At 38.4% G+C, this 15,550-nt stretch overlaps 1 protein-coding gene across 1 annotated transcript; it reads left to right on the top strand.

Annotated features, from left to right (window-relative positions):
• The first annotated feature begins 12,596 nt into the window (after positions 1 to 12,596).
• Positions 12,597 to 13,829, top strand: LOC118924133 (small glutamine-rich tetratricopeptide repeat-containing protein beta-like). Its single transcript, XM_036908632.2, is given in 2 exon segments — positions 12,597 to 13,372; positions 13,374 to 13,829. Coding segments are annotated over 2 exon segments (909 nt in total). The 5' UTR covers positions 12,597 to 12,788; the 3' UTR covers positions 13,699 to 13,829.
• Positions 13,830 to 15,550: the final 1,721 nt, after the last annotated feature.

Here is a 15,550-nt window from a genome sequence, read left to right as displayed (position 1 = left end):
GAGGGGAAGGAGGTGGGAAGGGAGTAGCCAAGGGTAATTAAAATAAATTCACTTCTGGGGATTAAAGATGGCAGTGTGATATGTGAGACAGAGACCTCCTCCTACAACCACATATAATACAAAAATAAAATAATAATAGTAATCCTGAAAGAGCAATAGGGAAGAAGGCTACACCAGACTGCATACACCTGGAGAAAAGAGAAGACCTCAAGGAACAGGGTAATGTACCAAAGCAGTGACCCAGCGGAACCCAAGCCCTTCTCCCACCCCAGTTCACCCACGTGAGGAAGAGAAACAGAGTGGGGAAGGAGTGGAGGGCTGGAACTACTGAAGACCTAGCCCTGGAGATCTGCTCTGGAAACATGAACCTACATTGCATGGTGCTCTGGTGATTAGTGGGGTTGGAAAGCTAAGACAGGTGGAATACCTGGAGAGACGGAGATTCCAGCTGCTTGCAGAAAAGAGGAATTCATATCTGGCTGAGATGGGCAGGCAGTCTGAGAGACTTCCTAACAGCGTGAGGGCTGCTAAAGGGGCAAGGATTGCACAGAGCTTACTGCTCAAGAGAAAGGACAGGTAGACAAAATCGTCCAGGTGCACTCTGTACAGCAGGTTGGGAACTTAAATGATCTTTAGGCACTCCATCACCCTGGTTGCCTCGTCAGCTCAAAGGTCCCCCACCGTGAAAGGCAGCCTGCTGTGTCTTCCTCCCAGCTTGCCTGCACCTGACTTGTAAACCGGCAGACCCTGCTCTGGTGTCAGGCAAGCCAGGGGGAAGCCCTGCCTATGGCAGTACAAACACAGAGCATAGAGGCTTACACCTGTGCATTCAGCCCACTGGTTCTGGCAGTGGAGAGAGGCATAACAGCCGGGAAATAGGAAAAAACTCTTTCCAAACCCCAGGCAAAAGCACCACTTCCCTGCGACCCACTGACATCACTCCAGGAGCTGAGCAGCTTCTGGGCACTAGAGGGCACCACATTCAAAGCAAAATATCAACATCAGAGAAACAACTGAGTGAGCCTGAATTAATAAAACTTCCTGAAAACAAGTTCAAAATAAAAATCATAAACATGTATATGGAGGAACAGAAAAATATTCAAGAAATCTGGAACGAATTAAGGACAGAGATCTAAACATTGAAGAGCACAATGGAGGGTATTACAAGCAGATTAGATACAGTGGAGGAGAAAATAAATGAAATAGAAACTAGGGAAGAACACAAAGCTGAGGCACAGAGAGAGAAAAGGATCTCTAGGAATGAAAGAAAACTGAGATTACTCTGTGACCAATCCAAATGGAACAATATTCATATTATAGGGGTACCGGAAGAAGAAATAGAAAAAGGGATAGAAAGTGTCTCTGAGGAAGTAATTGCTGAAAACATCCCCAATCTGGGGAAGGAGATATTCTCTCAGGCCATGGAGGTGCACATATCTCATACAAGGGACCCAAGGAGGAAAACATCATGATATATAATAATTAAAATGGCAAAGATCAAGGAAAAGGATAGACTATGAAAAGCAGCCAGAGAGAGAAATAAGATCACATAAAAAGGAAAACCCATCAGGCTATCATCAGATTTCTCAGCAGAAACCTTACAGGCCAGAAGAGACTGGCATGATATATTTAATGCAATGAAGCAGAAGGGCCTTGAACCAAGAATACTTTATCCAGAAATATTATCATATAAATTTGAAGGAGGGATTAAACAATTTCCAGATAAGAAAAAGCTGAGAGAATTTAGCTCCCACAAACCATCTCTACAGTGTACATTGGAGGAACTGCTATAGATTGAAGTGTTCCTAAGGTTAAATAGCTGTCACCAGAGGTAATAAAAAGGGATAAACAAAGAGTACAGCATATGATATGATACCTAATATATAGATAATGGAGAAGGAAAAAAAGGAGGGGACAAAAAGAACCTTTAGATTGTGTTTGTAAAAGAATATGAAGTGAGTTAAGTTAGACTATTAGATAGGAAGGAAGTAACCCTTGAACCTTTGTTAACCACGAATCTAAAGCCTGCAATGGCAATAAGTACATACCTACTGATAATCACCTTAAATTAAATGGTCTGAATGCACCAAAGGATACAGAGTAACAGAATGGATAAAAAACAAAGACCCATATATATGCTGCCTACAGAAGACTCACTTGAAACTCAAAGACATACATAGACCAAACATGAACAGATGGAAAAATAGGGAGAAAAAAGCAGGTATTGCAGTACTTGCATCAGACAAAACAGACTTTCAAACAAAGTAAGTCACAAGAGACAAAGATGGACATTACATAATGATAAAAGGGTCAATCGAACAAGGGGATATAACCATTATGAATATCTATGCACCCAACACAAGAGAACCTACATAAGTGAAAAAATACTAACAGAATTAAAAGGAGAAATAGAATGCAATGCATTCATTCTAGGAGAACTCAACACTCCAATCAATTCAAAGGACAGATCAACCAGACAGAAAATAAGTAAGGAGACAGAGGCGTTGAAAAACACATTAGAACAGATGTACCTAACAGACATCCACAGAACTCTCCACCCAAAATTGGTAATCAAAGAACTACATAAGAATACATACTCTTCTCAAGGGAACATGGAACATTTTACATAATAGATCATATACTAGGACACAAAAAGAGACTCAGTAATTTCAAAAAGATTGAAATTGTACAAACCAGTTTCTCAGACCACAAGGGTATAAAACTAGAAGCAAATTATGTGAAGAAAACAGAAAAGCCTACAAACACATGGAGGCTTAATAACATGCTCCTAAATAACCAGTGGATCAGTGACCAAATAACAACACAGATCAAGCAATATAGGAGAAAAAAGACAACATTAACTCAACACTGCAAAATCTGTGGAACGCAGCAAAGGCAGTTCTAAGAGGGAAGTATATTGAAATAAAGGCCTATCTCAGGAAAGAATAACAATCCTATATGAACAGTCTGCACTCACAATTTAAAAAAGTAAAAAAGAAGAACAAATGAGGCCCAAAGCCAGAAGAAGGAAGGACATAATAAAGATTAGAGAATAAATAAATAAAATTGAGAAGAATAAAACAATACAAAGAATCTATGAAAGAAGTAGCTGCTTATTAGAGATAATAAACAAAATAGATAAATGCCTATCCAGATGTATCAAGAAAAAAAGAGAGTCTTCACACATAAACAGGATAGAAATGAGAAAGGAAAAATCACAACAGACACCACAGAAATACAACGAATTATTAGAGACTATTATGAAAAATTACATGCGAACAAACTGGATAACCTAGAAGAAATGGATTATTTCTAGAAAAATACAACCTTCCAAGGCTGACAAAGAAGGAAACAGGAAATTTGATATACCAATTACTAGCAACAAAATCAAATTGGTAATCAAAAAACTACATAAGAACAAAATCCCTGAACCAGAGGGCTTCACTGCTGAATTTTATCAAATATTTAGTGAAGACCTAATACCCGTCCTCCTTTAAGTTTTCCAAAAAGAGAAGAGAAAAGAATACTCCCAAACTCATTCTATGAGGCCACCATCATGGAAGCAAAAGCAAAAAATGAACAAGCAGGACTATGTCAAACTAAAAAGCACCTGTATAGCAAAGGACACCATCAGTAGAACAAAAAGACATCCTACAGTATGGGAGAATATATTCATAAATGACATATCCCACAAGGGATTGACATCCAAATTATATAAAGAGCTCACACACATCAACAAACAAAAAGCAAATAAGCCAATTAAAAAATGGGCAGAAGAGCTGAACAGACACATCTCCAAAGAAGAAATTCAGATGGCCAACAGACACATGAAAAGATGCTCCACATCGCTAATCATCAGAGGAATGCAAATTAAAGCCACAATGAGATATCACCTCACACAAGTTAGGATGGCCACCGTCCAAAAGACAAACAACAACAAATGTTGCTGAGGATGTGGAGAAAGGGGAACCCTCTTACACTGCTGGTGGGAATGTAAACTAGTTCAACCATTGTGGAAAGCAGTATGGAGGTACTCAAAAAACTCAAAATAGAAATACCATTTGACCCAGGAATTCCATTCCTGGAATTTACCCTAAGAATGCAGCAGCCCAGTTTGAAAAAGACACATGCTCTCCTATGTTCATTGCAGCACTATTTACAATAGCCAAGAAATAGAAGCAACCTAAGTGTCCATCAGTAGATGAAAGGATAAAGAAGATGTGGTACATATACACAATGAAATATTATTCAGCCATAAGAAGAAAACAAATCCTACCATTGGCAACAACATGGATGCTATGCTGATGGACAGTGACTGTAAAGGGATCTGTGGTGGGGACTTGATAGTAGGGGGAGTCTAGTAACCATAATGTTGTTCATGTAATAGTGCATTAATGATAGCAAAATTAAAAATGTATTGTTAAGAGAAAAAAGGCTAAGATCAAGGAAAAGGACAGACTATTAAAAGCAGCCAGAGAGAGAGAAAATAAGATCACCTACAAAGGAAAACCGATTAGGCTACCATCAGTGTTCTCAGCAGAAATATTACAGGCCAGAAGAGAGTGGTATAATATATTCAAAGCAATGAAACAGAAGGGCCTTGAACCAAGAATACTCTACCCACCTAGATTATCATTTAAATTTGGAGGGATTAAACAATTTCCAGATCTTCCAAAGTCGAGGGAATTTACCTCCTGCAAACCATCTCTACCGTGTATTTTAAAGGCACTGCTCTAGATGGAAGTGTTCCTTAAGCTAAATAGCTTTCACAAGATAAAATAAGTCTACAGTAAAGGAAGCCAACCAAATAATTACTAACTAAATGCAAAATTAAATTATCTGTCCACAAACTCAGTCAAGGGATACACAAAGAATACAGAATATGACAGGTAACATATAAAGAGTGTAGGAGGAAGAAAAAGAAGGGAGAAAAAAGAATCTTTATATTCTGTTCATAGTAGTGTGATAAGTGAGTTAAGTAAGACTGTTAGATAGTAAAGACGTTGCCCTTGAACCTGTAGTAACCATGAATCCAAAGCCTGCAGTGCCAACAAGTACATACCTATCAATAGTCACCTAAATGCAAATGGACTGAATGCACCAATCAAAAGACACAGAGTTACAGAATGGATAAAAAGGTAAGACCCATCTATATCCCACCAACACAAGGCTCACTTGAAACTGAAAGAAATACAGAGAATAAACATGAAGGGATGGAAAAAGATATTTCATACAAACAATAGGGAGAAAAAAACAGGAGTTACAGTACTTGTATCAGACAAAAGAGACTTAAAAACAAAGAAAGTAACAAGAGACAAGGAAGGACATTACATAATTATAAAGGGGTCAGTCCAACAAGAGGATATAACCATTATATCTATGCACTCAACATAGGAGCACCTAAATATGTACCACAAATACTAATAGAATTAAAGGGGGAAACAGAATGTAATGCATTCATTTTTAGGGGACTTCAACATAGCACACACTCCAAAGGATAGATAACCAGACAGAAAATAAGTAAGGATAAAGAGGCACTGAACAGCATATTAGAACAGATGGACCTCACAGACATCTACAGAACACTCAGCCCTAAAGCAGTAGGACCTTACAGGCCAGAAGGGAGTGTTCTCAAGTGCACATGGAACATTTTCCAGAATAGATCACATAACAGACCACAAAAAGAGCCTCAGAAAATTCAAAAATATTGAAATTGTGCCAACCAGCCTCTCAAAACACAAAACCAGAAATAAATTGTGCAAAGAATAAAAAAGGCCCATAAACACATGGAGGCTTAACAACATGCTCCTAAATAATCAACTGATCAGTGACCAAATTAAAACAGAGATCAAGCAACTCCTACAAATTTACCCTAAGAAAACAGTATCAGTTTCAAAAAGACATATGCACCCCTATGTTTACAATAGCCAAGATATGGAAGCAATCTAAGTGTCCATCATCAGAAGAATGGATAAAGAAGACATGGTACATATACACAATGGAATATTATTCAGCCATAAGAAGAAAACAAATCCTACCATTTACAACAACATAGATAGAGCTAGAGGTTATCATGCTCAGTGAAATAAGCCAAGTGAAGAAAGACAAGTACCAAATGATTTCACTCATCTGTGGAGTATAACAACAAAACAAAAACTGAAGGAACAAAACAGCAGCAGACTCCCAGAACCCAATAATGGACTAACAGTTACCAAAGGGAAAGGGACTGGGAAGGGTTCATGGGAAGGGAGGGATAAGGGGATTAAGGGGCATTATGATCAGCACATGTAATGTAGGGGGGGACGGGGAAAGAAGTATAGCACAGAGAAGACAAGTGACTATACCATCTTACTAGGTTGATGGACAGTGACTGTAATGGGGAATGTGGTGGGGACTTGATAATGGAGGAAATGTAGTAACCACAATGTTGCTTATGTGATTGTGTATCAATGATACCTTAATTTAAAAAACATATCAAGCAATATATGGAGACAAATGAAATCAGCTCAGTGCTCGAACTTCTGTGGAAAGCAGGGAAGGGAGTTCTAAGAGGAAAGTATATATCAGTTCAGGCCTATCTCAAAAAAGAACAATCCCAAATGAATAGTCTAAATTCACAATTAATGAAACTGGAAAAAGAAGAACAAATGAGGTCCAAAGTCAGAAGAAGGAGGGAAATAATAAAGATTAGAGCAGAAATAAAATTAAGAATAATAAAACAATAGAAAGAATTAATAAAACAAAGAGCTGGTTCTTTGAGAAAATAAACAAAATATATAAACCCTCACCAGATTTATAAAGAAAAAAAGTCTAGACACATAAAGAGAATCAGAAGTGAGAATGGAAAAATCACTACAGACACCACTTAAATACAATGAATTATGAGAGAATACTATGAAAAATTATATGCTAACAAATTGGATAATACAGAAGAAATGGACAACTTTCTAGAAAAATACAATCTTCCAAGACCAACCCAGGAAGAAACACACCAATTACAAGCAACAAAATTGAATTGTAGTCAAAACATTACCCAAGAACAAAACCCCCAGACCATATGGCTTTACCACTGAATTTTATCCAAAATTTAGAGAAGACCTAATACCCATCCTCCTTAAAGGTTTTCAAAAAGTAGAAGAGGAGGAAATACTTCCAAACTTATTCTATGAGTCCAGCACCACTCTAACACCAAAACTAGCCAAAGACACCACACAAAAAAGAAAATTACAGACCAATATCCCTGATGAATATAGATGCAAAAATACTCAACAAAATATAAGCAAACTAAATTCAAAAATACATCAAAAAGGTCATACATCATGATCAAGTGGGATTTATTCCAGGGATGCAAGGATGGTGCAATATTGAAAAGTCCATCAATATCATACACCATATCAACATAAAGAATGAAAAAATCACATGATCATCTCAATAGACAATGAAAAAGCATTTGACAAAATTGAACATCCATTCATGATAAAAACTCCCAACAAAATGGGTATACAGGGCTAGTACCTCAACATAATAAAGGCTATATATGACAAAGCCACAGCTAGCATCATACTTAACAGTGAAAAGCTGAAATATTTTCCTTTAAGATCAGGAACAAAACAAGGATGTTCACTCTTCCTACTTTTAGTCAACATAGTACTGGAGGTCCTGGCACAGCAATCAGACAACACAAATAAATGAAAGGCATCAAGATCGTCAATGAACAAGTTAAATTGTCAGTTTGCAGATGACGTGATGTTGTACATTTTAAAAAATCCCTCAAGAATTCACTCCAAAACTACTAGATATAATATCTGAATTCAGCAAAGTTGCAGGATACAAAATTAATACACAGAATTCTGTTGCATTCTTATATACTAACAATGAACTAGCAGAAAGAGAAATCAGGAAAACAATTCCATTCACAATTGCATCAAAAAGAATGAAATGCCTAGGAATAAACCTAACCAAGGAAGTGAACGATCTATACCTTGAAAACACAACCTTACGAACTACATTTCCAGCAGGGGTCCCAAGCAAGTGCACACATATGCAGGCGGTTCCAGAGCTCGAGGAACTAGAAGAGGATCAGTGGGGCTGGAGTGCTTGAGGTGTGGGGGTGTAGGCTGGGGAGGGGTTGGATTTAATTTTACATGCAGTGGAAAACCACTGGAGAGTGGCTTAATAAGGGAACTGACACTATCTAATTTTCACTTTAGAAAGATGTGATTTGGAGATGAACAGGGTAGGATTGGACTGGTTAGCAGGCTGTGGTCAGCAGGCTGTGGCAGTATTCCTGATGACAGATGGTAGTGGCTGAAATGATGATAGCAGATAGAACCACAACTAAAATTTCACAACTAGGATTTAAAACTGAAAGCACTTTTATGTTTTTGGGAGAAGGGTCACTATAGAGAAGGTCTATTTGCTTAATGGCTGATGTTAGCAGGTGGATTTTGGCCCCCCTTCAGACTAACTGTTCTTCAGAGGATTTTGGGGTCTCCCCACCATCAGTCCCAGTTTTTAAAGCTTTTCAATTGGAAAAAATAATGCTGTTAAATGACTCCATTAAAAAAGAAACGTTGGCATTTACATGAATAGGGAATGGAGTTGAGAGTAGAGAGGAAAGGAGAGGAGAAACTATCCTGTTGCTTAAATTAAAAAGAGTGTTCCCATGTGCAGGGAAATTAACTTTATAAACAATGCAAAGACATATAAGGCATTGTGTTGGAAAAAATATGTAAAAACAATAGCTGCTAATTTTACACCCCATGGGATGAGGGAGTAAAAAATGTGCTTATGCTCTAGAGAACAGAGCTCTCTCCACTGACCAAATGTGTTCACAGAGCTTTCCCTCAGTCCTTCTGCCACCAGAGGGCTGGGAGGCCACCCACCAGTAGAGGTGTTAGCAAAACCTACCGATTTCAGGCTTAATCTTTTCACCTACCTTTTCTTTTTCAATAATGTGTTGATTATTTGCTGAGCATTACTCTATTCTTTGCCTGCATTTTTTTTTTTTGGTTTCTAATGCAGCTTGCTTTGTATAGGTGAGATATGGAATGGTACCAAAAATCTGGCACCCTGCAAAGCCAGGGATTTCCACCCTGTGACAAAAGAATGCCATCTTGACTTCAAAGATGAACAAATGGGACTACATCAAACTAAAAAGCCTCTGCACAGCAAAGGACACACCATCAGCAGAACAAAAAGGCATCCTACAGTATGGGAGAATATATTTATAAATAACATATCTGACAAGGGGTTAACATCCAAAATATATTAAGAACTCACACGCCTCCACACCCAAAATGCAAATAACCCGATTAAAAAATGGGCAGAGGATCTGAACAGACACTTCTCCAAAGAAGAAATTCAGATGGCCAACAGACACATGAAAAGATGTTCCACATCACTAATCATAAGGGAAATGCAATTCAAAACCACAATGAGATATCACCTTACACCAGTTAGGGTAGCCAACATCGAAAAGACTCGGAACAACAAATGCTGGTGAGGATGCAGAGAAAGGGGACCCCTCCTACACTGCTGGTGGGGATGTAAATGAGTTCAACCATTGTAGAAAGCAATATGGAGGCTCCACAAAAAAATTAAAATAGAAATACCATTTGACCCAGGAATTCCACTTCTAGGAATTTACCCTAAGAATGCAGCACTCCAGTTTGAAAAAGACAGATGCACCCCTATGCTTATTGAAGCACTATTTACAATAGCCAAGAAATGGAAGCAACCTAAGTGTCCATCAGTAGATGAATGGATAAAGAAGATGTGGGACATATACACAATGGAATATTACTCAGCCATAAGAAGAAAACAAATCCTACCGCTTGCAACAACATGGATGGAGCTAGAGGGTATTATGCTCAGTGAAATAAGCCAGGTGGAGAAAGACAAGTACCAAATGATTTCACTCATCTGTGGAGTATAACAACAAAGCAAAAATGGAAGGAAAAAAACATCAGCAGACTCACAGAACTCAAGAATGGACTAGCAGTTACCAAAGTTAAAGGGATTGGGGATGGTGGGTGGGAAGGGAGCAATAAGGGGATTAAGTGTTATTGATTAGCAGACATAATATAAGGGGGCACAGGGAAAGCAGTATAGCACAGAGAAGACAAGTAGAGACTCTATAGCATCTTACTATGGTGATGGACAGTAACTGTAATGAGGTATGTGGTGGGTACTTGATAATAGGGGGAAATGTAGTAACCACAATGTTGCTCATGTTAAACCTTCATAAGATTGTATACCAATGATACCTGAATAAAAAAAGAATTGAGAATACAGGGAATGTATCTCAATATAATAAAGGCCTTATACAATAAAGCCACAGCTAACATCAGACTCAATGGTGAAAAGATGAAAGCTTTTCCTCTAAGATCAGGAACAAGACAAGAATATCCACTCTCACCAATTTTATTCAACACAGTAATGGAGGTCCTATCCAAGGCAATCAGATAACACAAAGAGATAAAAGGCATCCAAATTAGTAAGGAAGAAGTTACACTGTTGCTATTTGCAGATGACATGATATTATACATAGAAAACCCTAAAGATTCCACCAAAACAATTATTAGATCTAATAACTGGATTCAGCTAAGTTGCAGGACACAAAATTAATACACAGAAATCTGTTGTGTTTCTATACACTAACAATAAATTAGAAGAAAGAAGAATCAGGAAGAAACTCCACTTACAATTGCATCAAAAAGAATAAAATACCTAGGAATAAAACTAACCAAGGAGGGGAAAGACCAGTACACTTAAAACTATAAGACACTGGGATTCAAGATGGCGGTGTGAGAAGTGAGACAGAGAACTCCTTCCAAAACCACAAATAGTACAATAATATAGTTAATTAATAAAATCCTAAAACAGCAAAAGGAAAGAAGGCTGCACGAGACTGCATACAGACCTCACAAACAGAGTAGACTTCACAAAACACAGTAACATACCAAGCCATGACCTGCTGGGACCTAAGCCCTTCCCCCACCCCAGCTCCTGGCGGGAAGAAGAGATATGTAGCTGGGAGGAGGTGGAAGCCTGGGACTGCTGAACACCTAACCCTGGAGATCTGCTTTGGAGCAGAAACATACATTGTGTGGTGCTCTGGATGTTGGGGAGCTCGGACAGGTGGAGTGCTTGAAACACTGACATTCTGGCTGATTGTGGAGGAGAGGATCCACATCCGGCTGCTCTGGGGCAAATGAAAGTCAGGTGGTCTGAGAGGCTTCCTAGCAGCGATAGGGCTGCTGAAGGGGCTGGGTTTTCATGGAGCCTGGTGCGCAGGAGAAGGGAGAGCTGGAGAAGTTTGTCTGAGCATGCTTTGCCCAGCAGCTTGGGAACTTTGAGGAGCTTCAGGCACTCCATCCCCCTGGCTGGCTAATCAGCTCCGAGGCCTCAACCAGACAGAAAATAAGTAAGGAGACAGAGGCACTGAACAATGTACTAGAACAGACAGACCTAATGGAAATCTACAGAGCACTCCATCCAAAAGCAATAGGATACACATTTTTCTAAAGTGTACATGGAACATTCTCAAGAATTGGTCATATACTATGACACAAAAAGAACCTGAGTAAATTCAAAAAGATTGAAATTGTACCAACCAGCTTCTCAGATCACAAAAGTATGAAACTAGAAATAAATTACACAAGAAAATAAAATCCCACAAACACGTGCTCCTAAATAACCAATTGATCAATGACCAAATAAAAACAGAGATCAAGCAATATACAGAGACAAATGACAACAATAATTCCACACCACAAAAACTGTGGGACACGGTGAAGTCCAGGCTATGAGGGAAGTATATGGCAAAACATACCTACCTCTGGAAGGAAGAACAATCACAAATGAACAGTTCAACTCACAATTAATGAAACTAGAAAAGGAAGAACAAATGAGGCCCAAAGTCAGTAGGAGGAACATAATAAAGATTAAAGCAGAAATAAATAAAATTGAGAATAAAACAATAGAAAGTATCAATGAAAGCAGGAGCTGGTTCTTCAAGAAAATAAACAAAATAGATAAATGCCTAGCCAGACTTATCAAGAAAAAAAGGGAGACCACACACATAAACAGAATCAGAAATGAGAAAGGGAAAACCACTATGGACACCACAGAAATACAAAGAATTATTAGAGAACACTATGAAAAATTATATGGTAACAAATTGGATAACCTAGAAGAAATGGACAACTTTCTAGAAAAATACAACCTTTCAAGGCTGACCAAGGAAGAAGCAAAAAATATGAATACACCAATTATCAGCAACAAAATCAAATTGGTAATCAAAAAACGACCTAAGAACAAAATACCTGGACCAGATGAATTCACTGCTGAATTTTATCAAACATATAGGGAAGACCTAATACCCATCCTCCTAAAAGTTTTCCAAACAGTAGAAGAGGAGAGAATACTACCAAACTCATTCTACGAGTCCAACATCACTCTAATACCAAAACCAGGTCAAGACACCAGAAAAAAAAGAAAATTACAGACCAATATCCTTGATGAAGATACACACAAAAATACTCAACAAAATATTAGCAAACCGAATTCAAAAATACATCAAATAGCGGTCGCGGGGAGCGGAGCGCCCGGCCGGGCAAGGTGAGGGCCAGAGGCTTTGCGGCCGGCCAAGTTTCGGCGGCTTCCGGCTGTGCAGCGATCGGGAGCTGGGCTCCAGCCCTGAGGACCGGGGACGCTCCGATCGGCGCGGGCCCGCTGTCGCCGTCTCGCGTCCTCTTGCCTGGAAACGTGTTTAAGCTTTTAAAATGTCATCTATCAAGCACCTAGTTTATGCAGTTATTCGTCTCTTACGGTAACAAAGTCAAATGGATGCTTATTCTTCGGAAGAACAAGAAAGTTTGGAAGTTGCAATTCAGTGCTTGGAGACAGTTTTTAAAATCAGCCCAGAGGACACCCATCTAGCAGTTTCACAGTCTTTGACAGAAATGTTCACAAATTCCTTCTGTAAGAATGACATTCTGCCTCTCTCAAATTCAGTGCCTGAAGATGTGGGAAAGGCTGACCAACTAAAAGATAAAGGCAATAACCATATGAAAGAAGAAAATTATGCTGCTGCTGTGGATTGTTACACACAGGCAATAGAATTGGATCCAAATAATGCGGTTTATTACTGCAACAGGGCTGCTGCTCAGAGTAAATTAGGTCACTACACAGATGCAATAAAGGATTGTGAAAAAGCAATAGCAATTGATTCAAAGTACAGCAAGGCCTATGGGAGAATGGGGCTGGCCCTCACTGCCATAAATAAATTTGAAGAAGCAGTTACAAGTTATCAAAAGGCATTAGATCTTGACCCAGAGAATGATTCCTATAAGTCAAATCTGAAAATAGCAGAAGTTAAGAGAGGTATCCAGTCCTACAGGGACTGGACTGAGCTTTGACATGGCTAGCTTAATAAATAATCCAGCCTTCATTAGTATGGCAGCAAGTTTAATGCAGAATCCTCAAGTTCAACAGCTAATGTCAGGAATGATGACAAATGCCACTGGGGGACCTGCTGCTGGAGTTGGGGGCCTAACTGACCTGTCTAGCCTCATCCAAGTGGGACAGCAGTTTGCTCAGCAGATACAGCAACAGAATCCTGAACTTATAGAGCAGCTTAGAAATCACATCCGGAGCCGATCATTCAGCAGCAGCGCTGAAGAACATTCCTGACTTGATCACGGACCCTAGCCCAGATTGCAAATGGTTATGGCTCTGAAGTGTTTGCTGCAGATAGTGGCCCCAAACAAACAAAAAAACAAAAAAACTAAATAAATCTGTCTAGAGTATAGGTTTATCATGAACAGACTTGAACATAACATGACTCCTTTGTAAATGATCGTAACCTTGACAAATGCTAATATAGCACTTGACAGGGTCCATTTTCAAACCATTATCGTATTTGTATATTAGACTTATTAGCAGAGTATATTTATTGAACAGTAGGGCTGTGTATTGGTAAGTTCTCTAGCTCCACATTCTTAAGCAAACTTTTTTGAAAGGGGAGATGACCAAGAGGAAAGGTTTCTCATGCTGGGTTAGAAATGTTCTTGCCACTGAACAGCATGCCAGAGAGAAATTCGTTTTCTAGGTTTAGCTTTGATAGTGCTATCAGTAATAATGTAAGGACTGGTACTGTCTTTAATGCGGCTTGTTCTGATGGGTTACAGGAAATCTTAAGAGCTGGTGGAAAGCAGCATGTGGTAAAAGAGTGGTTATTTTGAAAAGAAAAAATAGATGCTGTGAATGTATAGAAAGTGAAGGTAGGATGCTCAGGTTTTCAGCATAGTTAATCTTGCTTGCAATTTGGTACTCATAACATCAGCATGGCCAGTTATGCAAAGTACATAATAAAATACATTTAGAAATCCTTAATGGTACTGTAGGTCAGTTGTATAGCTATTCAACTTAACTAGCACAGTTTCCCCAGTGGTAACTTTACCATGGAAACTCAAATATATCTATGTTTAAATAAGCCAATGGCTTGGCCCTTACCTTAAGGATTTTCTAAGTGGCATTTAAGTAAGTTGCTATAAACACTGATTTTTAAAAAACAAACTGATTTTTTGATGGATTTCAAAAGCATCACTGATATTGCTTGTTCATGCAATCCTCTGCTGTAATTTTGCTTGGCATGTCGCTTTTATGCTTAACCTTAATTTGATGCAACTTAGAGAGCAGGGGACAAAATATTTCATTGAAATTAGAATAAATGTTAGTGGAGAGAAGTGGCATTAAGTATTACTGGCATGGCTCTAACTACAGTGATGGATGACACTGTTCTAATTGCAACTGGAATTTCTCTTGTTAATTATGAAATTGATAAGGTTGGGTGGATATGTAATGATTTAACAAGTGTTCGGAGAGAAAACAGAAAGGAAGTCATATAAAATTAAATTAGTAATACTGGTGATGATCAGGGTCTTACTATAACTGTTCTTAAAAGACTAATTACAACTAATGGGTATCTTGAAGTTTAAAAACCAACTCTTCCTTTCTATCTTTGCCTTTGTGAGATTAGAAATGTTTCAATAATTCCACTTTAAGAATCACCTGGGGAATTCATTGCAAGTGCAGATTCAGGGCCACACTTTCAATTTTTATTTAGATCCTGTAATAAATCCTAGGAATTACCATTTTAAACAGAACAGTAGGTGGTTCCACTATAGGTGCAAGGACTCTTAATTCAGAGCAACACTAGGTTAGAGAGTTCTCCTCAGTTTGATTAGCAAATACATAATTACGTGAACTCATACTACAACAAAGACCTGTATGAACCTACAGTTCTGGCCAGAGAACAGCAGGACTTAAATCCTAGGCTCTCTGACTTAAATCTCCTATATTCTATCTAAACCAACTTAATTTGTCATGAAGTTAGATTTATCTCCTAAGGTTTAAGTTTATATAGAATGAAGTACTAACTAATCACATGAAAGTGATGACTGTGATGAAAAAAAAGCAGAGTTGATCCTTAAGTAAAAATTAGTCACTGTTATCCATTGTTGAGTGAGAAAAAGTTTCGAAC

Source organism: Manis pentadactyla, chromosome 16 (assembly GCF_030020395.1).
Source record: "Manis pentadactyla isolate mManPen7 chromosome 16, mManPen7.hap1, whole genome shotgun sequence".
NCBI lineage: Eukaryota > Metazoa > Chordata > Mammalia > Pholidota > Manidae > Manis > Manis pentadactyla.
This window is presented reverse-complemented; position numbering and strand designations above follow the sequence as displayed.